Source organism: Nuphar pumila, chromosome 17 (assembly GCF_984573655.1).
Source record: "Nuphar pumila chromosome 17, dmNupPumi1.hap1.1, whole genome shotgun sequence".
NCBI lineage: Eukaryota > Viridiplantae > Streptophyta > Magnoliopsida > Nymphaeales > Nymphaeaceae > Nuphar > Nuphar pumila.
The window spans coordinates 22,351,632-22,374,653 of record NC_143265.1 but is presented as its reverse complement, the minus strand read 5'-3'; the positions used below and the strand labels follow the sequence as shown (position 1 = coordinate 22,374,653).

General features: G+C 40.6%; 1 protein-coding gene across 1 annotated transcript in view; it reads right to left on the bottom strand.

Annotated features, from left to right (window-relative positions):
* The window catches only part of LOC149811790 (uncharacterized), a 78,554-nt gene that overhangs the window by 11,428 nt on the left and 44,104 nt on the right, over positions 1-23,022 (bottom strand). The window contains exon 2 of the mRNA XM_089993733.1: positions 1,515-1,614. Coding sequence (XP_089849859.1) covers positions 1,515-1,614 — 100 coding nt within the window. The remainder of the gene's footprint in view (positions 1-1,514; positions 1,615-23,022) is intronic.

Here is a 23,022-nt window from a genome sequence, read left to right as displayed (position 1 = left end):
TTCTGAGCATTGGGACCCCCAACGACTCTATGGTCAAAAAGACCATAGAGGCCCTAATGGCTCCTCTAATTACAAAAGCAAAAAAATAAAAATAATTGTTTTAATAAACCATTTATTATAAAGGAAAATGATTAAAATTCCCCTATAGATAATTTAACTATTACAAGATTAATAACTATATATATGCATATATGTATGTATCCATAGGTATATACATACATGTATACATATTTTTAACATCCACCACCAAGCAAACACCACCAATCACGAGCACTTTGAATAGAGATTGCAAGAGATCTTCAACACTTTCAAATTTGGAGTGGCACACTTCCCAATGTACCAAAAACAATTTCAGCTTGATCACCAAGCTCTGATACCATGAAAGGAAATGAGTTCCTCCGAAGATATTCACTAAATCACCAAAAGTGGACACTCAAAAGAGTTTCACCAAAATACCAAAAACAACATACAAAGAACCACAAATGGCTTCACTCACAAACACCCACTAAACAGCTCAACAACAAGGAATGAAAAAACAATACTTTTATTGGTTTCAACCCATGAAAGAAGCTTACATTTGAGAGGGGGTTTCACCCCTATTTATACACAAACAAAGGTCTACAAGAGAGATGTTGGGAGAGGTCCCAACAGCTCCAATAGAGCCGTTGAGCTCTCTCTCCAATGCCTCTCTTAGCTGAAAAGAAACTAAAAAGTAAAAGAAAAGAAGACTAACCTAGTTACTATTTACTAGTTAGGTACTAACCTAACATATATATATACATATATGTATATATATATATGTGTGTGTGTGTATACAAATACATATATGTACACATATGTATATACATTTACATTTTTAACAGATATGTTATCTTGCAGGTAGGACATAAAGATGCTAAAGAAGAAACACCGAAAGAAAGTCAGCCATCATCATTAGAAAATATACATCCACACAAACTTCAAAAATCAAGGAAAGTTTGCAAGCATACAGAGAAGTAGGATAAAATTACTGAGATGTTAGAGATTTACTTGGAAAGAAAAGGAAGAGTTAACAAACATATAAATGCTTATATTCTATAGAATCTAAGATAGAATGCAATTTCAAAAATTTAATTGGCTTCATTCATATCATAAATTCTTTTTTTATTATTTCTAAACATTTATTAATTATATATTTTAATTGTAACAGGAAATAATTCATGATGTCGAATTTAGCATGCACAGTACTAGTTACAATATCTATTTTACAACCTTGCAGCAAACCACTATTAATTAGAAATGAATGAGTTATCATAAGTAGAGGGAAAAAATGATATTCTTGAAATAATCTTTAGTGCCTTATTTTAACTAAACAATGGATAAGACAAACATCAACTATGCAATAATGCATACCCTTAAATATTTCCAAAGAACATTGAGGCTATCAACATTATCACGTGGATAATAAATAAAAATGTACAATCATGAAATAAAAGAGACAAAGAGCAAACAAATGCACCACTACTACTACTCACCGACATCCACTTGCATCTCAGAGCTACATCCCTAACTGTCTTATCTTTCAAATGCATAGCAATTTTGGCATAACGGACAATATTTGATTCAGAGGCATACCTGTGTATTATACCAACCTCATATCAGGAAATGCAGCATATAACATGAGGTGCAAAGCAGTGAACTTGAATATCAATGTAAGCATAAAGAGAAGGTGAACATATATTATGATTAAAATAAAGGCAGCAAAGTAAATGATTTCCACCTCTAATTCGTCATATAAGCATGATCTCACCACAAAGTCAAAGAAATAGATTAATGTGCTACTTGAAGTCGAACATCTTCCTGCCCAGAAATCTGCAAGATTTGGCTCCATATTTCCATAGCAAATTTATAATAACATGTCCTCACAATAAATGGTTAACTTTTGCAATCATCAATGAAAAAGAAAGAAGCATGTAGGAAAGATTTCATTAATAAGAAGTGATAAGCAACCGCACCCGTACAGAGACACACACACATGTTATAACCATCTATCTAATGAAAAAAGAAAAAGATAAGCACATTTTAAATAAGGGTTGAATAAGATGGCCAGTTACAATGCACTTCAGTTGTAGGTCTTAGTTGCTAAAGAGCTACACTACATAGTCAAGCTCCCTTCACAGTCCATCCACTAGTGAAAGAACTGTTAAGAGGTGAACTCCAGATTTACATGTGCAAGGAGGAAAACAAGTGAAAGAGAAAGAGAGCTGCAGAAGGTCACGGATGAATCAAGCATACATGACTGATCTATTCAAAACATACGTACATAAGAGATTACAAATATTAGGGTACAGAAATACCCTTTAATGAATATTTAAAATTACAACATAATACAACTCTTATATGGATACGGGTCTGGATTGGATCCAGATCCATAAACGATTTTTTTCACCCTCCCTCAAGTTGTACATGATCTTGGATCATGAACAACTTGCCTTTTAACATCCAAAACTTGTCCTTTGTTAATCCTTTTGTGAATATATCTGCAACTTGTTCTTCTGTTCGGACAAAATTGGGCTCAATTTCTTTTTCTTCGACCTTTTGGCTTACAAAATGTTGGTCTATATCAATGTGTTTTGCTCGACTATGATAAATAGGATTGAATGACATATTGATGGCACTTTGGTTGTCACATAGTAAGAGTGATCGAGCAATCGATTCTCCTATCTCTGTGAGGAGATGTGTTATCCATGTAGCCTCTGCAGTCGCGGAAGCCATCGATCTGTATCTGGCCTCTGTGCTCGATCTAGCTATGGCTTTCTGCTTTCTACTGCTCCAAGAAACTAGGTTTCACCCAAGAAAACTGCAATAACCAGATACTGATCGGCATTCATCTGGATTCCCTGCCCAATCAGCGTCAACATAAACAATGATCTCATGTGCGCCTTGATTCAGCCCACTTTTTATGTACACAAGTCCATCGCCGGCAGTGCTTTTAAATATCTTAGTATTCTCTTAACTGCCTCCATATGTGATGTACGAGGTTCATGCATAAATTGAGATAACTGATTGACAGAATACACTATGTCGGGTCGAGTGAATGTTAGGTATTGTGCGGTATCTAGTAGGATCTTCATATAAGTCTCCCTCTTTAGAGCTCAGCTTTTGATGTATGACACTTGGGGTTGCCAAGGGTTTGCAATTCATCATATCTGCTCTGCTAAGAATATTCACTGTGTACTTGTGTTGAGTGAGAGTAAGTGTATTGCATGTCTTGTCGACTTTCACCCCAAGAAAATATCGTAGATCTCCCAGATCCTTCATTTTAAATCCCTGATTCAACAATTTCTTTACTTCCTCAATATGAGTTTCGCAGTTACCTGTAATGATGATGTCATCTACATATATCAATAGGAGTGTGGTCACACTCTGCTTCTTGTAGATAAATAATGAATGGTCAAGAATAGACCTAGAGAAGCCATGTCTCTGTATAACAAGTGAAAAACTCTCGAACCAAGAACGAGATGCTTGTTTCAAACCATATATCGCTCGTTTCAATTTACACATGTATTGATTAGTATCTTATTCTGTATATCCTGCGGGCTGCTCCATATAAACTTCCTCCTTGAGATCTCCATACAGGAAGGCATTTTTAACATCTAACTGACTTAATATTCATCCATGTTCAACAGCTAGACCCAACACAATTCGAATGGTCCCCATTTTCACCACAGGACTAAAAGTTTCATCAAAATCCTGCCCTTGCTCTTGTGTGAATCCTTTGGCAACAAGTCTAGCTTTGTACCTTTCAATACTCCCATCAGGTTTATATTTAATCTTGTACACCCATTTCGATCCAACTGCATTTCTATTGGGTGGTCTGGAAACAACCTCCCAAGTACCATATTCATGTAGAGCTTCCATTTCTTCATTCATCACTTCAATCCACTTCTTTGAGTTGGCATCTTGATAAAAGGTAAAAGGTTCATCTTCTTTGTTTATGGCTGTCAAAAACAATTGAAAATCCAGTGAAAATTTTTTGTAGCTGACTCATTTGTCAAGTGGGTGTCAAGCCTGAGTACACCTCCTGACAGCCAACATCTGTGAGGAAGTAGGAGGCATATTAAGGTCTGGACAGGGAGTAGAGACAAGTGGAAGTTCCTTCTCACATCGAGTGTAGACGATGCCCTTATACCTTCCTGTTTCCAAGGGTTGACCATCAACCTCTTCTGATTGTGATGCATCTTCTGACTCCTCACATGCTTCCTTCTGAGTGCAGTCCAGAGGGCATTCAGTATTAATGTTGGAAAAGAGTTCGGAGCTTAGCCATGGATAATACACCTCAACATTGGATCCTGAGCCGGAGGAGTTAGTTGGTTGATTATCAAAGTTCATCTCATCAAAAATAACGTTTCTCGACATTTTGATGCATTTACTCGAAGGATCATAACACTTGTACTCCTTATATTCATCTGCATACCCCACAAATCCACACTTCAAGGCTTTGTCTTGAAACTTATGCCTCAATGAGCTGTCAATGTGCATATAACAAACAGATCCAAAAACACGTAATTCATGGTAATCAGGATGAATGCCAAAAAGTGTAAAGTATGGTGATTTGTTTTCCAACAGTGACATAAGCAGGCGGTTTATCGCATGCACTGTAGAGTGAAAAGCCTCTGTCCATAAAGTAATAGGGAGATTACTATCATGCATCATGCTCAACAATATGTTGATGCTTCCTCTCAGCAATCCCAGTTTGTTGAGGTGTGTGTGGGCAAGACACTCTCCTCCTTATTCCATTATGCTGGAGAAATTCAATAAGATCACTAGAGGAGAACTCTCCCCCTCCATCACATTGAAAATGTAGAATGTTTTCAGAGAAATGGTTTTTGATAAAGGAATAGAACTTTCGAAATAATCCAAAGACTTCTGATTTATGCTTCATGAAGAATATCCAAGTGTAACGTGAATGTCAACAAAGATAAGGTAATATCAACTTCCAGAACCAGAAGCAATTGGGGCAGGGCCCCAGACATCAGAACATATGGTCTCAAAAGGCCTTGAAGCTCTTTTATTGATTGAATTGAAGGGTAAAATATGACTCTTACATAAATGACAACTCGGACATTTTATTTCATTTGTTTTTGAACCCAGACTAGACTTAGGAATCAAATTATTTGAGACAAGTTTTCAATGAAATGACGACCACAATGACCCAATCGATTGTGCCAAAGGATTGGCTTATTACATTCAGAAATAACGAACACAGACTCAGATGAAACTAATGATGGATGATGATAGAGCTTCAGGGATGAACAAGTGGAATGAACTGTGGAGGAGGGATCTTCTTGAAAAATGTACATATTGCCTCGCCTTTTTTCCTCACCGAATGTATCCCTCGTGTAAAGATCCATGACATAAACAGAAGAGAAAGTAAATTCAACTGAAGCATTAATATCATAAACAAGTTTTGAGACAAAAACAATATTTTTTTGAATATTTGGTGCATGAAGAACATTTAGAGTCCGAAATTTTTAAATTCTAAGAGAGAGTCCTAAATGGGATATTAGCTCCAGCCCTCTCTAGAGGTGCGGGAGAGATAAGGGAGGTGTCCTCCCTATTTCTCTATAACTGGATCAAAGAAAAGAGAGAGGAAAGAGAAAAAGAAAGGAAAAAAAATAAGATGAGAGAGGAGAGGAAAAGAAAGGAAGAAGGAGGAAGATGAAAAGTTTGGACTTCTCCAACCATCTACCCACGTTTTTCAACTTCCACCATCATTTTTCTTCAAGTTTTTATTCATGGTATGGGTTTTCTCTCTTGAATCAAGTGACAAATTGATATAGATTAGATTTCCATGCAATAATTTAATGAAAATTCATGGAAAAGGTATTTAAAATCATTTTTTTGTAAATACACATGAAGGAGGATGCAGGGATCTTTCTCCGTGATGGTATTCTTGAATTTTTTTATTCTTTCTATGAAATAAAATTTTGTACATGATAAAACAGATTTTTTATTGGTAGTAGATGTGTTTATTTAGAGGTTTCTTTTGATGGGTATCGTCTTCCATGGATTTGTTTTTATTCACCTCTTCAAAAAGGAATTTCTGTGTATGTTTCTTTTTATGAAAAACAGAATTTTATTTCATGTTAAAATAGCCCAAAGATTGCTTGTTCTATGTTAGACTTGATTCTCCATTGAATGAACCGTTGGATGTGATCTTGATCCTTCTGTACATAATTATTTTTATGCTAAAACAGAATTTATTTAATGATAAAAGAATGGTTCGTTAAGTGGTCCTAGTAGGATATTATCAATTTTCATGGATGACCCATGTTAGGGACTGTGTAGGGGCATGTAAATATGTGAGGAATCAATATTGAATACAAGCATTAGCATGCTTAATTGACCATGGATCTGTGGTGCATACATGAGTGTATGTTTACCTAACCATGCCTTTTGAAACATGAATTCATAAATCCTTGTATTTCTAATCTAAGAGCCTTATTACCATGCACACTTATGTAAAGGACTGCATATGTTTTGGAGGTGGATTTAGGTATATATACATCTATACAACAACAACTACGCCTTCATCCCAAAACAATTGGGGTCGGCGATATGAACCAAAAAAGAAAATCATTCTGGGTCTTCCACATGAATCCTTCTCCTCCAATCATTTCTATCCAATGCCATGTCCTCGGTGAGGTTCAAAGCATTCATATCCTTTCCTATCATCTCCATCCATGTCTTCCTAGGCCTACCCCGACCTCTTTTAACTAATATATTTTTCCATTTCTCCATCCTTCTAACTGGAGCATCATTAGGCCTTCGCCGAATATGTCCAAACCACCGTAAACAATTCTCTCTCATCTTATTTTCAATGGGTGCAATGCCTACCTTCTTACGTATCTCCTCGTTCTGAATCTTATCTTTTATTGTATTTCCACACATCCATCTCAGCATACGCATCTCAGTTACACTCATTTTTTGAATATGATGTCTCTTGGCAGCCCAACATTTCGTATCATATAGTAAAGCGGGCCTAATAGTCATCCTATAAAACTTTCCCTTCAACCGCAATGGCATTCTACGATCGCACAACACTCCAGTTGCACTTTTCCATTTCATCCACCCAACCTTTATCCTATGATTTACATCTCCATCAATTTCTCCATGCTTTTGAATGATAGATCTCAAATATTTGAAACAATCATCCACGGATATTTTTTGCTCACCAAGCTTCACTACACTCCCATCACTACTTCGTTGCTTACTAAACCGACATTCCATATATTATGTCTTACTCTTACTCAACTTAAAACCTCTTGCTTCCAATGTTTGTCTCCATAATTCTAACTTAGCATTAACCCCAGCTCTAGACTCATCAATCAAAACAATATCATCAGCAAACAACATACACCACGGCACATTTTCTTAAATTGATCTCGTAAGCTCATCCATCACTGTAGCAAATAGGAATGGGCTTAAAGCAGATCCTTGATGTAACCCAACCGTTATAGGAAAATTTGTTGTCACCCCTCCACAAGTGAGGACATTGGTTACTACTCCTTCATACATATCGTTAATTATACTAATGTACTTGAGAGAAACACCTTTCTTCATCATTGTCCACCAATGAACGTCCCTAGGTACTCTATCGTATGCCTTCTCCAAATCAATAAAAACCATATGCAAATCTTTGTTCCTCTCTCTATTTCTCTCAATAAGTTGTCTAAGAAGATGCATAGCTTCCATAGCTGATCTTCCAGGCATAAAACCAAATTGATTCTCCGATATCATGACAACCTTCCTCAACCTAGACTCAATCACCCTCTCCCAAAGTTTCATAGTATGACTCATGAGTTTTATACCACGATAGTTTGTGCAATCTTGTATATCACCCTTATTCTTATATAGAGGCACCAAAGTACTCTTCCTCCACTCATTAGGCATCTTATTTGTCCGCCAAATCTTGTTAAAAAGATTTGTCAATCATTCTAAACCTTTTTCTCCCAAGCATTTCCAAGCCTCGATAGGTATACCATCTGGGACAACTACCCTTCTTGATTTCATTTTCTTCAAAGCCTCTGCAATTTCTTTCTTTTAAATCTTGCGCATGAAGTCACGATTCATCTCATGAAAAGGAATGGAGAAGTCTCCAAGATCTTGAGCATGACTTTCATTAAATAGCTTATCAAAATAATCTTTCCATCTCTTCTTAATCTCCTCATCTTTGACTAAAACCCTGTGCATTTCATCTTTGATACATCTAACAATACCCAGATCCCTCGATTTCCTATCTCTTATCTTTGTAAGCCTATAAATATCTTTCTCGCCCTCTTTGGTATCCAACTTGTCATAAACCTCCTTATATACCTTATCCCTCGCGTTCCGAACTACTTTTTTAGCTTCCTTCTTTGTTATCATATACTTCTCCAAATTCTCATTATCACGACTCTTAGATTTCTATAACACTCTCTTTTAACCTTAATAGCTAATTTGACATCCTCGTTCCACCACGATGTATCCTTACCTAGCGGTGCACCGCCTTTAGACTCACCCAATACCTCCTTAGCCACCTTTCTCATGCCACCCGCTATCTTATTCCACATTGATTTTGAATCCTCCTCGAGACACCAATCAGCTTCCTTAACTACGTGCTCTATAAACATTCCTTGTTTAGCTCCTTTCAGTGCCCACCACTTAATTTTAGGATCTATCCTATGTCTATCCCTTTTGCGGCATTGTCTAATTCTAAGATTTAAAATTAAGACTCTATGTTGTGTAGCTACACTTTCTCCCGGTATAACCTTAGAATCGATGCAACAGCCCCTATCTCTCTTTCTAAGTACGAAAAACTCTATCTGACTCGTATTAACCCCACTTTTAAATGTTACTAGGTGAGACTCCCTCTTCCTAAACCAAGTGTTTGCTAAGATCATATCATAGGACAAACCAAAATTTAAAATTCTTTTTCCACTTTTGTTTCTTTCTCCTATACCATAGCCTCCATAGATACTCTCAAATTCAATCCTACTAATGCCTACATGCCTATTAAGGTCACCGCCGATGAAAAGTTTTTCTCCATAAGATATCTCTTGTACTACTCCATTTAAATCTTTCCCGAAATTGACGCTTAATAGAATCAACTATACCTACTTGAGGTGCATAAACACTAATAATATTAATAATATTCATACCTAATACTAATTTAATAAGTAAAATCCTATCACCCTTCCTACGGACCTCAACTACATTATCTATAAACTCACGACTCATAACAATCCCTACTCAATTCTTATTCTTATTTATTCCTTTATACCAAATCTTATATCCCCAAGGTTCTATCACTTTTACTTTCTCACCTACCCATTTGGTCTCTTGTAGACATAAAATACCAATCATTCTCCTACACATAACATCTACTATCTCTACCAACTTACCAGTTAAAGACCCTATGTTCCAAGTGGCTAACCTAATTTTATGATCTTTGACTAACTTCTTTACCCCCACCCGTCCAACAAAGTGAGGTATATATACATCTATGTGAAATTTAATTTTTTAACAGGCATGCGGTCTTGGATGTGGCCTCTTTTAATACATACATATTTGGTGAAATCGAGATTCTGGTCAGGCATCTTATTGAAAAAAAATGGGATTTTATTGGGTTGCAGCCTGGTTGGTTGGGCAGACCTGGCAGTGCCTTGACAGGCCTACCAGGCCCAGCTGAAACAGTCCAGCTGGCCTGGCATGGCTTGCCAGGCCTGCCTAGCCAGATCTTTTAAAAGAAAAATTGAAAGTGCCTCATTTCCCGCTCCCGCTCCCGCTCCCGCTCCTGCTTCTTACTTCCTCAACTGGCAACCGTGGTCTCGACTGACTGCCTGGCCTTGGCAGCCTGTGACAGGCGATGCCTAGGCCCAATCTGGGCCATGTGGCACCTTGTCAGGCCCAGCCGACTGGGTCGGCTGGGTGCTGGCCTATTCATGTCACAAAAATATATATTTTTTATTTAGGTGTTGGCCTATTTTTATACAAAAAAAAAAGGTGATGTTTGAAATATAATTTCGAAAACAAAGTTTTATAAATAAAAAGGACTTTGTTTTGGACAGGTGGGTGGCCTGTTTGAGTTCAGCCAGGTCGGGGTTGAACCCTAGTCAACGGTCTCGGCTAGGATTGATAAGCCAACTTCAAGAAAAAATAATTATTTAACACTTGATGTATTTAAATCTGGAATTAAACATTTAATATGCATAATAAATTTTCAGCTTTTGGTTATGTACATATACGTGGGTTTGAATACATGTTGTGAATGAAAACTTTCACATGCATTGAATTGATGTGACATGCTTAAGTATTATGCTATATGAAGTTTGCTTCAAGTGCACGTGCATACATGAATTGATGTGTGTCTCGCATGTACATAAATGTAACGCCCCAAAATTTCAAACTTGCGAACCTTCCGGAAAACAGGCAAGAGACTAGAAGAAAATCTCTTTTCTTTCAGAGTTTGTTTATGTAATCAACGGAAGATAATTCTTTTGTTGAATTTAGAAAGGCAAGCTGACAACTTTGGGCACGTTAGCTAAAAGAACCAAAACTCACTACACATGATACTTGCAAAACACTTGGAAAAGTCACTTTCATTTAAAAAAGTTTCCAAATAGTACAAAATTCGGATATCCAAAGGAAAATCCGTGACAAAACCCAAAAACGTCCAGGATGCGAGCTAAGAAGAGGAAAAGAAAATCTTGAAGCCATCGCGCCATCGCCCGTGATGTACCTAATCATCACTTGTACCTATAGAATGGCTTAGTTACGCGAAAAACTAGTAGGTGCACAAGAAAGACTACAGGAAATTGAATTAAGACCATTTAATTTAGCATGCTAAGCAGTTTAAAACAGATCAACAATTAAACAGGTAAGCAATTCAAAGCAGGTAAGCAGTTCAAAGCAAGCAGTGCAAAGCAAGTAAGCAATGCAACTGTCAAACGCAACATGACGATTCATTTGATCATAAGTTGTGAACTACCACGCAACTAGCAAGTCTTATGACTCATAAACCAGTGTGAACAGACTTATGTTTCGATATTACTAGCCTACGGGTACGCGCAGACAAATCGTAGAAACAACTGAGACTAGTTCGGGCGTCTGTTATTCTATGTATTTTCAATAACCCGAATAGCTAGTTGAGTCTGCTCCTAAGGGGACGGCTTTAGCCGAGAGAAGATTCCCCAAAGGCAGGTACTTGGCAACGGATGCATCCAACTTCTGCAGAAGTCCATGGGATCTACCACCTAAAATAATGTTTGGTAGTCCCTTCCCCTAACTCCAATGACTGGGGAGGTCGGATCTTTGCCCGTAGGGTGGTTATTAACAACCTGTCCATTAGAGTATGTACCACTTTGTCCTCTCCCTTGAGAGACAACAAAAAGCGAATGAGTGTGTTAGTGGTAAATTAACTGACGACTCATTCTATATGCTCTGGTCTTTTGACCAAATGAGCATCTTACATGTGAAGGTGATCCCATTTTTATCTGTTTCCAGCATTGTGCATTTAGCATTGTTTGAGGTCGCACGACTGTCGCATCCGATCATCGCAGTACTAGCGTGTAGTGCACGACTACAAGTACTCTAAGATGAAAGGGGATATAGTTCTTCAATAGAAGCCACAACAAAAGTGTTTCACAAAGATATAATGTTTCTCAAACTTTACTTTTGACATTGTTTATCTTTTGAAGCAACCAACAGCTTGTGCCAACATTTGGCATGCGATTTTCTAGAATCTCATCCGCTATCGTGGTATCTACATGTCTCGCATGACTCGATATCGGCATCAATGAACGGGATACGGGTTTCTCAACAGAACCCCCGCTAAGAAATTCGCTTAAGCCCCAATTCGGGGTTACCCGAGATATGTCGAATAGATGAACAGAACCAGTCAATCACATCCTTCCAAATACTTCGATTTGGGCAGTCTTTGATGCTTTTGCGCAGCTTCCTAAATTCTCAAGTCTACTTTGCAGGACTGCTCACTCGAAAAGCCAGGATCTCTGCTAGGGATCTCTCTCCTTAGACGAGGATGTATCGTTAAGCTCCCGACTCAACTCTTGTCGCAAAAGGGAGAGTGGTAAATGCCTCTTGCATCCTCCACGAGGATGCCTTTTATAGAACATGCAATGAGCGAAAACTTGAGCGTCATCTGCAATGGCAAGGCAATAACGAAATATTTGCAAAAGCAGGAGCCTGGGCGCAAAGCGTGACGGCAAAGTAAAGACATGACAGAATGTAAGGACAAAGATCGTGAAACCGCGTCCTTGAGTTAAATGTGTACTCGTATATATATATATATATATATATATATATATATATATATATATATATATATATATATATATATATATATATATATATATATATATATATTATTTATTTATTTAATTATCCTTTTTAGTTAATTGAACTCAATTCAATTGTCTACGTCCTCCGTGCAATCTTCCCCTACCTTGGAGAGTTGCGAGATTGCTGGCATCTGTGGGTGTAAACGATGGACGGCTCGGGTCGAAGGGCACGAGCGAGATCCGTCGTACGAGCTGCAAAAGCGAGACGTCAGCATGTTATCTCAATCAGAAAGGTAGAGAGGACAGGAGTGTTGTCGTTGTCCTGACATGAAAGAAGTAGAGGCAGAGGCATGGGCAACGTGCCCCCGACGAACCTTCTTTACGTGCAAGAAACAGGGGCAGGGGCTGCGAGCCCCTGTTGACCCGCTGTCAACAAGAATAGGGAGGCAGGGTGTTGCACCACTGCCTACTGATTGTTCAGACACAAGCAGGGGTTGCGCCCCTGCCTGATGAAGGCAAGGAGAGAGGCAGAGGCTTCACCCTTGCCCGTCGAAAAGTACAGAGGCAGGGAGCTTCGCTCCTGCCTGCCGAAAACTGGCGATGGCAGGGGCGATGCCCCGGCCCTAAAGAAGAGGGGGCTCAGTCCCTCCCCTGCCCAAACCAAGGGAGGAAAGGGGTCTCGGGCCCTCCCCAGCGAAACAGGGAAGCAGGGAGGGAGTCGATCCCTTCCCTGCGCAATAAACAAGCAGAGAGGGGCTTGACCCCTCCCCCTATGTAGCTCGAAGGCAGGGAGGGCTCGAGCCTCTCCCCGAAACAAACAGAGGCAGCGAGGGTTGAACCCTCCCCTACACAATAAAAAAGGAGACAAGGAGGGCTCGACCCTCCCTGTGAAAAAGAAGAGACAGGGAGGGGTCTCGACCCTCCCTGGTGAAAACAAAAGGGCAGGCAAGGGCCCCAAAACCCCATGCCAAGACCCTTCTCACAGACGGCAGGGGTTTTACTCCTGCCGACCTGTCGACAAAGTGGCAGGGGCTAAAGCCCTTGTCGTACGGCTATTCCCTGCTGTCAAAGGGAGCAGGGAGGAGGTTGGGCCCCTCCCCTGCTAAAGGTGGTGCAGGGAGGGGGATTTGATCCCTCCCTTGGCCGTAGGGAGCATAGGGAGGGCTCGGCCCCTCCCCTACCGGAAGTTAACGCAGGGAGGGGCTCGACCCCTCCCCTGCCGACTCAACGAGAAAGAAAAGGAAGAAGACAAGAGAAGAAGACGATGCGTACCTGGAGGTTGCCGGAAGCTTGCCGGAGGGAGGGTCGTCGGCGTGCGAGTGTCGCCGGTGGCCGCTACTCGACAAACGCGAATAGAGTGGATCGAGGGAGAGAGAAGAGGAGACAAAGCGGTTAGGGTTACCTGGGGTTGCCGGAGGAGGTCGTCGGTGGCGGTGAGGTTGCCGACGCGAAGTGAAAGGGGAGAGGGAGTACAGAGAGAAACGAGAGAGCGAGAGGGGAAAGGGGGTTTCTATTTGAAACCCCTCCCCTGCCTCGCTGTCTTTAGAAGGCACGAGGGAGGTAGTGGCCTCAGGTTGGGTCCGAGTCGAGTCTAGGTCCGGATCCGACCCGAATCCAAGTTTTTTTTTCTTTTTTTGGGGGGTTTTACCAAGTTGGATACCAAAGAAGGCGAGAAGGATATTTATAGGCTTGCAAAGATGAGAGATAGGAAATCGAAGGATTTGGGTATGGTTAGATGTATCAAAGATGAAACGCAAAGGGTTTTAGTCAAAGATGAGGAGATTAAGGAGAGATGGAAAGATTATTTTGATAAGCTATTTAATGATAGTCATGCTCAAGATCTTGGAGACTTCTCCATTCCTTTTCATGAGATAAATCGTGACTTCATGCGCAAGATTCAAAAGAAAGAAATTGCAGAGGCTTTGAAGAAAATGAAATCAAGAAGGGCAGTTGGCCCAGATGGTATACCTATCGAGGCTTGGAAATGCTTGGGAGAGAAAGGTTTAGAATGGTTGACAAATCTTTTTAACTTGATTTGGCGAACAAATAAGATGCCTAATGAGTGGAGGAAGAGTACTTTGGTGCCTTTATATAAGAATAAGGGTGATATACAAGATTGCACAAACTATCGTGGTATAAAACTCATGAGTCATACTATGAAACTTTGGGAGAGGGTGATTGAGTCTAGGTTGAGGAAGGTTGTCATGATATCGGAGAATCAATTTGGTTTTATGCCTGGAAGATCAACTATGGAAGCTATACATCTTCTTAGACAACTTATTGAAAGATATAGAGAGAGGAACAAAGATTTGCATATGGTTTTTATTGATTTAGAGAAGGCATACGATAGAGTACCTAGGGACGTTCTCTGGTGGACAATGATGAAGAAAGGTGTTTCTCTCAAGTACATTAGTATAATTAAAGATATGTATGAAGGAGTAGTAACCAATGTCCGCACTTGTGGAGGGGTGACAACCAATTTTCCGATAACGGTTGGGTTACATCAAGGATCTGCTTTAAGCCCTTTCCTATTTGCGATAGTGATGGATGAGCTTACGAGATCAATTCAAGAAAATGTACCGTGGTGTATGTTGTTTGCTGATGATATTGTTTTGATTGATGAGTCTAGAGCTGGGGTTAATGCTAAGTTAGAATTATGGAGACAGACATTGGAAGCTAGAGGTTTTAAGTTGAGTAAGAGTAAGACTGAATATATGGAATGTCGGTTTAGTAAGCAACGAAGTAGTGATGGGAGTGTAGTGAAGCTTGGTGAGCAAAAAATATCCGTGGATGATTGTTTCAAATATTTGAGATCCATCATTCAAAAGTATGGAGAAATTGATGGAGATGTAAATCATAGGATAAAGGTTGGGTGGATGAAATGGAAAAGTGCTACTGGAGTGCTGTGCGATCGTAGAATGCCATTGCGGTTGAAGGGAAAGTTTTATAGGACGACTATTAGACCCGCTTTACTATATGGTACGGAATGTTGGGCTGCCAAGAGACATCATATTCAAAAAATGAGTGTAGCTGAGATGCGGATGCTTAGATGGATGTGTGGAAATACAATAAAAGATAAGATTCGGAACGAAGAGATACGTAAGAAGGTAGGTGTTGCACCCATTGAAAATAAGATACGAGAGAATCGTTTACGGTGGTTTGGACATATTCGGCGAAGGCCTAATGATGCTCCAGTTAGAAGGTTGGAGAAATGGGAAAATATATTAGTTAAAAGAGGTCGGGGTAGGCCTAGGAAGACTTGGATGGAGATGATAGGAAAGGATATGAATGCTTTGAACCTCACCGAGGACATGGCGTTGGATAGAAATGATTGGAGGAAAAGGATTCATGTGGAAGACCCAAAATGAATTTCTTTTTTGGTTCATATCGCTGACCCCAATTGTTTTGGGATGAAGGCGTAGTTGTTGTTGTTGTTGTTGTTGTTGTTACATCCTACCCTCCTTAAAATAATTTCGTCCACGAAATTTCTATTGCATTTATTGATCAAAATACAAGTCAGGGTACTTTTCCCTGAGATCTGACTCAGGCTCCCATGTACATTCATTTATTCCATGGTGTTGCCAACGTACTATTACAAGAAAAATCGTTTTTTATCTGAGCATTTGGTCTCGACGATCAACGATTGCCACAGATCTTTCCTCGAACGTCAAGTCTTTTTGAATGTCCACATCATCGTAATGAATGATATGCGATGGGTCGTGAACGTATCTTCTCAACATAGATACGTGGAAGACGTGGATCTAAGCATACTGAGGAGGCAGCGCAATACGGTAAGCCGCCTCACCGATCCGATCCAGGATCTCAAATGGTCCGATGAATCGAGGACTCAGCTTTCCCTTTTTCCCGAACCGGAAAACGCTCTTTGTAAGAGATACCTTAACAAAAACCATATCTCCCGTTGAGAAAATGAGCTCTCGACGTCGACGATCGGCGTAACACTTCTGCCGACTTTGCGCAGAACGGTGACGTTCCCTGATCATCTGCACTTGCTGAATATAGTGTTGTAGCACTATTGGTGAATCCTTCGTCCGTTCACCAACCTCATCCCAGTAGACAGGTGATCTGCAAGGTTTCCCGTACAAGGCCTCGTACGGGACCATTCTGATGCTAGCATGATAACTGTTATTGTACGTAAATTCTGTCAATCCGGTATGAGAGTCTCATTCTCCCTTCCAGTCCATCATACAAGCTCGTAGCATGTCCTCCAAAGTCTGAATCGTGTGTTCAGATTGCCCGTCGGTATGAGGGTGAAAGGCAGTGCTGAATTTCAATTTTGTGCCCAATGCCAACTGCATCTACCCCCCAAAACCTGGAGGTGAACCTCGGGTCATGATCAGAGATGATTGACATAGGAACACCGTGCAATCTCACAATCTCCCGGACATAGAGGTCCGCCAAGCTGCCCAGAGACTGACTAAGGCGGATAGGGAGGAAATGTGCTGATTTAGTGAGTCGATCCACGATCACCCAAATCGCATCTTGTTTCATCTGCGTCCTCGGCAAACCGACGATGAAGTCCATTGTGATGTCCTCCCACTTCCATTATGGAATCTCCATCTGCTGCATCACTTCGCCTGGTCGCTGGTGCTCGATCTTAATCTGTTGGCAAGTCAAACACTTTGAGACGTACTCGGCTACGTCTCGCTTCATTCTGCTCTACCAATATCTGCGCTGCAAATCCTTGAACATCTTCGTGCCACCAGAGTGAATCGTGTACTTGGACTTGTGGGCTTCTGCGAGAATCTCATCTCTCAAAATAGGATCTTCTGGCACCCAGAGACAATCCTTATGCCATACACTTCCTTCCTCACTCAGACGGAAGGGGGGGGTATCGGCCTGTTGTGCTAGAGCCTTCAGCTTTTCCTATTGTGCATCGATCTTCTGTCTGACAAAGATCTTGGTCAATAGCTCAGGTTGAGCTACCATGCTGGATAGACTGATCGAATTTTGAGTGACCACAAACGATTCTCATGATACCAAATCCTCGATCAGTTTTCACCCAGCGAATAACAAGTTAATGAAAACGCTTGGAGACTTGCGGCTCAGAGCGTCGGCCACGACGTTCGCCTTTCCTGGGTGGTAGGACGGGGTGAAGTCATAATCCTTGAGGAATTCCAGCCAACGTCGTTGTCTCAAATTTAGCTCCTTCTACGAGAACAAGTATTTTAGGCTTTTGTGATCTGTAAAAGCCTCGAACCGCTCCTCGTACAAATAGTGTCGCCATATCTTCAATGCGAAGACCACCACTGCTAACTCCAAATCATGAGTCAGATAATTCTTCTCATGAATTTTAAGTTGGCACAATGCATATGTGATTACTCTATCGTTCTGCATTAGGACGCAACTCAAGCCTGTCTCGAAAGCGTCGGTGTAGATCACGAAACCGCCTTGACCCGAAGGTAAGTCCAGAATAGTAGTCGTAAGACGTTCCTTCAACATCTGAAAACTGCTTTCGCACTTGCCGCCTACACGAACTTAGCTTCTTGCTTTAGGAGCTTCGTCATGGGTAGAGAGATCTTAGAAAAGTCCTAGATAAATCTCCGGTAATACCCAGCTAATCCAAGAAAACTCCTGATGTCACGAACATTTCTCGACTGTTGCCAACTCAGTACAGCTTCCACTTTCGTCGGATCCACTAACACTCCTTCCTTGGAGATGACATGCCCCAAAAACATGATCTCCTTGAGCCAAAACTCGCACTTAGAGTACTTAGCGAACAGACGCTCCTTTCACAAGGTTACGAGAATAACTCTCAAGTGCTCATGATGTTACTCTCAGCGGTCTGAATACACCAGAATATCGTCGATGAACACGATCACGAAGGTGTCCAAGAAGGGTTTGAACACCCTGTTCATGAGGTCTATGAAGGTTGTGATGAGTTGTGGAGACTGATTCATAGTTTTTGCCCTTGTAGGAAGGTGGGTCCGGGGGCTCCCCCCGGCGAGGGGCAACCCCCCCCCCCCCCCCCAAGAAGAATTTTTTTTTGGGGCTTATGTTTGAGACCCAGTTTCTTATGGATCAAACCCGATTTGGTTAGGGTTAGGGTTGTCGCCCTTGCCTTGTATATATTCTCTCTTTTCTTTCTCCCTCTTATAACAGTCGAAGAAGAGCAATAAGATTTCTCTCTGGGCGGCCATGGTTTTTTACTCTCTCTCGGATTTAAAGAGAGGGTTTTTTCACGTAAATCTGTGTGTTCTTCCTGTATTTTGTTTGATCGTTCTTGTTCATTGCTTCCTTTGGTTGTTTCTTGCTTGCAGTTTTCCTAACAACTGGTATCATAGCAAGGTTCGTCGAAGCAAGAATGGAAGAGGAAAAGATAAAGATCGATCGGTTCGACGGCAAGGATTTCGGTTTCTGAAAGATGCAGATCGAGGATTTGTTGTATCAAAAGAAACTGTATCAGCCTCTATCGGGAAAGAAACCAGAGACGATGGGATAAGAAGAATGGCTATTGTTGGATCGACAAGCCCTAGGTGTGATTCGTCTCACCTTATCTCGCAATGTTGCATTTAACATTGCAAATGAGAAGACGACAGTGGATTTGATGGTGGCATTGTCAAACATGTACGAGAAGCCATCCGCCTCTAATAAAGTGTATCTGATGCGGTGGTTGTTCAATCTGAAGATGGTTGAAGGTGCTTCTGTGACCGATCACATCAATGAGTTCAACACCATCACGAGTCAATTGAGTTCTGTGAGTATCGATTTTGATGATGAGGTAAAAGCCCTTATTTTACTCCTTACCCGAGAGTTGGGGTGCGACTGTAACTGTGGTTAACAGTTCTTCTAGGCAAAAGAAATTGAAACTTATGGAAAATTGAGACCTAATTCTTAGTGAGGATATTCGCAGAAAGGAATCTGGAGAATCCTCAGGTGTTGCCTTGAGTACCGAAGGCAGAGGAAGACCTTTTCAACGGGGTCAAAATTCAAACCGTGGAAAGTCGAGGTCAAAAGGAAGGAGTAAGTCGAGACATCAAGGTGATCTTGTGTGTTGAAACTGCGACAAGAAAGGTCACCTAAAACGAGATTGCAAAGCCCCAAGAAAGAAACGAAACCAGAACCAGGAGAATGATCAGTCCGTAAATGCGACGATTGAAGAAACGACATTTGAGGACGCTTTGATCTTGAGCATGGACAGTCCGATCGAGTCGTGAATTCTAGACTCAGGCGCCTCATTTCACTCCACTTCGTGCAAAGAGTTTATGCACAACTTCGTGGCCGAAAAGCTCAGTAAAGTTTATTTAGCTGATGATGAGCAGTTAGATATTATGAGGGGTGATGTGCATATTAGGACTGCTTGTGGATCCAAATGGACATTGCATAATGTTCGTTATATACCCGGTTTAAAGATAAATCTGATCTCAATAGGTCAGTTTGATAGTGTCGGATATAGAACGGTATTTGGTAATGACTCTTGGAAATTTGTGAAAGGGATCCTAGTTGTTGCACAGGGAAGAAAATTGGGGACCCTTTACATGACTGATAATAATAGGGACATTGTTGCATCCTTGAGTTTGGAAGCAGATGCTAAGCTATGGCATCGTAGACTTGGCCATATGAGCGAGAAAGGGATGAAAGTGTTAGCATCAAAGGGGTTACTGCCAGATCTGAAGTACATGTTGGTTTCTGTGAGGATTGCATGCTAGGCAAACATAAACGGGTCAGTTTCTCCAAGATCGGAAGAGAACCGAAGGTAGAGAAACTGGAGCTGGTGCACACTGATGTTTGGGGGCCAACCCCTGTCTGTTCCCTTGGAGGCTCACGATACTATGTGACCTTCATTGATGACTCCACTAGGAAGGTATGGGTTTATTTTTTGAAAAATAAATCTGATGTGTTTGTCACTTTTAAGAAGTGGAAAATGAGACCGGGTTAAAGGTCAAGGGCTTCCGGTCTAACAATAGGGGTGAGTATAACAGTGTAGAGTTCAAAGCATTCTGTGCAGAAAATGGAATTAAAATGACTCAGACTGTTCCAAATTAACCACAGCAAAATGGAGTTGCTGAGAGGATGAACCGAACTCTCAATGAGCGTGCAAGGAGCATGAGACTGCATGCGGGTTTGCCAAAGGCATTCTGGGTTGATGCAATCAACACCGCAGCTTATCTTATCAACCGAGGTTCGTCAGTCCCACTCGATCTAAAGCTGCCAGAAGAAGAATGGACGGGAAAGAAGGTAAATCTCTCTCGTTTAAGAATTTTTTGTTGTATTTCCTACGTACATATTGACTCTGAGAAAAGGGATAAGCTAGATGCTAAGGGCCTAAAATGTTATTTTATTGGATATGGTTCAAATTACTTTGGTTATCGTTTCTGGGATGAACAAAGCCGAAAAGTAATAAGAACTAATGATGTAACATTCAATGAGAATATATTCTATAAGGATAGGCCCAGTGTAGAATGAGTGTACAAGAAAACAGGGAGAGATGACGAGAAAGATTGATTTGGAGGAAATCTCAACAAATACCTCTGTTGAAAATTCTGAGACAATCGAGGTAGACTGTAACACAGAGCCAGTCACTCCTGCACCTGAGTTAAGGAGATCTATTAGAGTACCTAAACCATTGACTCGGTATTCCCTGTCTTTACACTATTTACTGTTGACCGACTCTGGAGAGCCAGAACATTTTTCTGAGGCAATGCAGGTGAAAGATTCGGTTAAGTGGGAGTTAGTAATGAAAGATGAAATCAAGTCTTTGCAAAAGAATGAGACTTGGGTGCTAACCAAATTACCTAAGGGGAAGAAAGCATTGCTCAACAAATGGATGTACAGAGTGAAAGATAAGCCCGATGAAAACAAGAAGTACAAGGCAAGATTGGTGGTCAAGGGATTCATGCAAAAGGAGGGGATTGAGTCGATTGACTACACTGAGATATTCTCCCCCGTGGTAAAATTGACCACCATCAGAATGATTCTCAGTATTGTGGTTGCAAAAAACTTGTACCTAGAGCAGTTGGATGTGAAAATTGCTTTTCTCCATGGAGATTTGGAGGAGGAGATTTATATGGTGCAGCCTGAAGGATTCAAAAGTGAGGGTAAAGGAGATTTGGTGTGTCAACAACAACAACAACAACGCCTTCATCCCAAAACAATTGGGGTCGGCGATATGAACCAAAAAAGAAAATCATTCAAGGTCTTCCACATGAATCTTTCTCCTCCAATCATTTATATCCAATGCCATGTCCTCGGTGAGGTTCAAAGCATTCATATCCTTTCCTATCACCTCCATCCATGTCTTCCTAGGCCTACCCCGACCTCTTTTAACTAATATATTTTCTCATTTCTCCATCCTTCTAACTGGAGCATCATTAGGCCTTCGCCGAATATGTCCAAACCACCGTAAACGATTCTCTCTCATTTTATTTTCAATGGGTGCAATGCCTACCTTCTTACGTATCTCCTCGTTCTGAATCTTATCTTTTATTGTATTTCCACACATCCATCTCAGCATACGCATCTCAGCTACACTCATTTTTTGAATATGATGTCTCTTGGCAGCCCAACATTTCGTATCATATAGTAAAGCGGGCCTAATAGTCGTCCTATAAAACTTTCCCTTCAACCGCAATGGCATTCTACGATCGCACAACACTCCAGTTGCACTTTTCCATTTCATCCACCCAACCTTTATCCTATGATTTACATCTCCATCAATTTCTCCATGCTTTTGAATGATAGATCTCAAATATTTGAAACAATCATCCACCGATATTTTTTGCTCACCAAGCTTCACTACACTCCCATCACTACTTCGTTGCTTACTAAACCGACATTCCATGTATTCTATCTTACTCTTACTCAACTTAAAACCTCTTGCTTCCAATGTCTGTTTCCATAATTCTAACTTAGCATTAACCCCAGCTCTAGACTCATCAATCAAAACAAAATCAACCGCAAACAACATACACCACGGCACATTTTCTTGAATTGATCTCGTAAGCTCATCCATCACTATAGCAAATAGGAAAGGGCTTAAAGCAGATCCTTGATGTAACCCAACCGTTATAGGAAAATTGGTTGTCACCCCTCCACAAGTGCGGACATTGGTTACTACTCCTTCATACATATCCTTAATTATACTAATGTACTTGAGAGAAACACCTTTCTTCATCATTGTCCACCAGAGAACGTCCCTAGGTAATCTATCGTATGCCTTCTCCAAATCAATAAAAAACATATGCAAATCTTTATTCCTCTCTCTATTTCTCTCAATAAGTTGTCTAAGAAGATGTATAGCTTCCATAGTTGATCTTCCAGGCATAAAACCAAATTGATTCTCCAATATCATGACAACCTTTCTCAACCTAGACTCAATCACCCTCTCCCAAAGTTTCATAGTATGACTCATGAGTTTTATACCACGATAGTTTGTGCAATCTTGTATATCACCCTTATTCTTATATAGAGGCACCAAAGTACTCTTCCTCCACTCATTAGGCATCTTATTTGTCCGCCAAATCTTGTTAAAAAGATTTGTCAATCATTCTAAACCTTTCTCTCCCAAGCATTTCCAAGCCTCGATAGGTATACCATCTGGGACAACTGCCCTTCTTGATTTCATTTTCTTCAAAGCCTCTGCAATTTCTTTCTTTTAAATCTTGCGCATGAAGTCACGATTCATCTCATGAAAAGGAATGGAGAAGTCTCCAAGATCTTGAGCATGACTTTCATTAAATAGCTT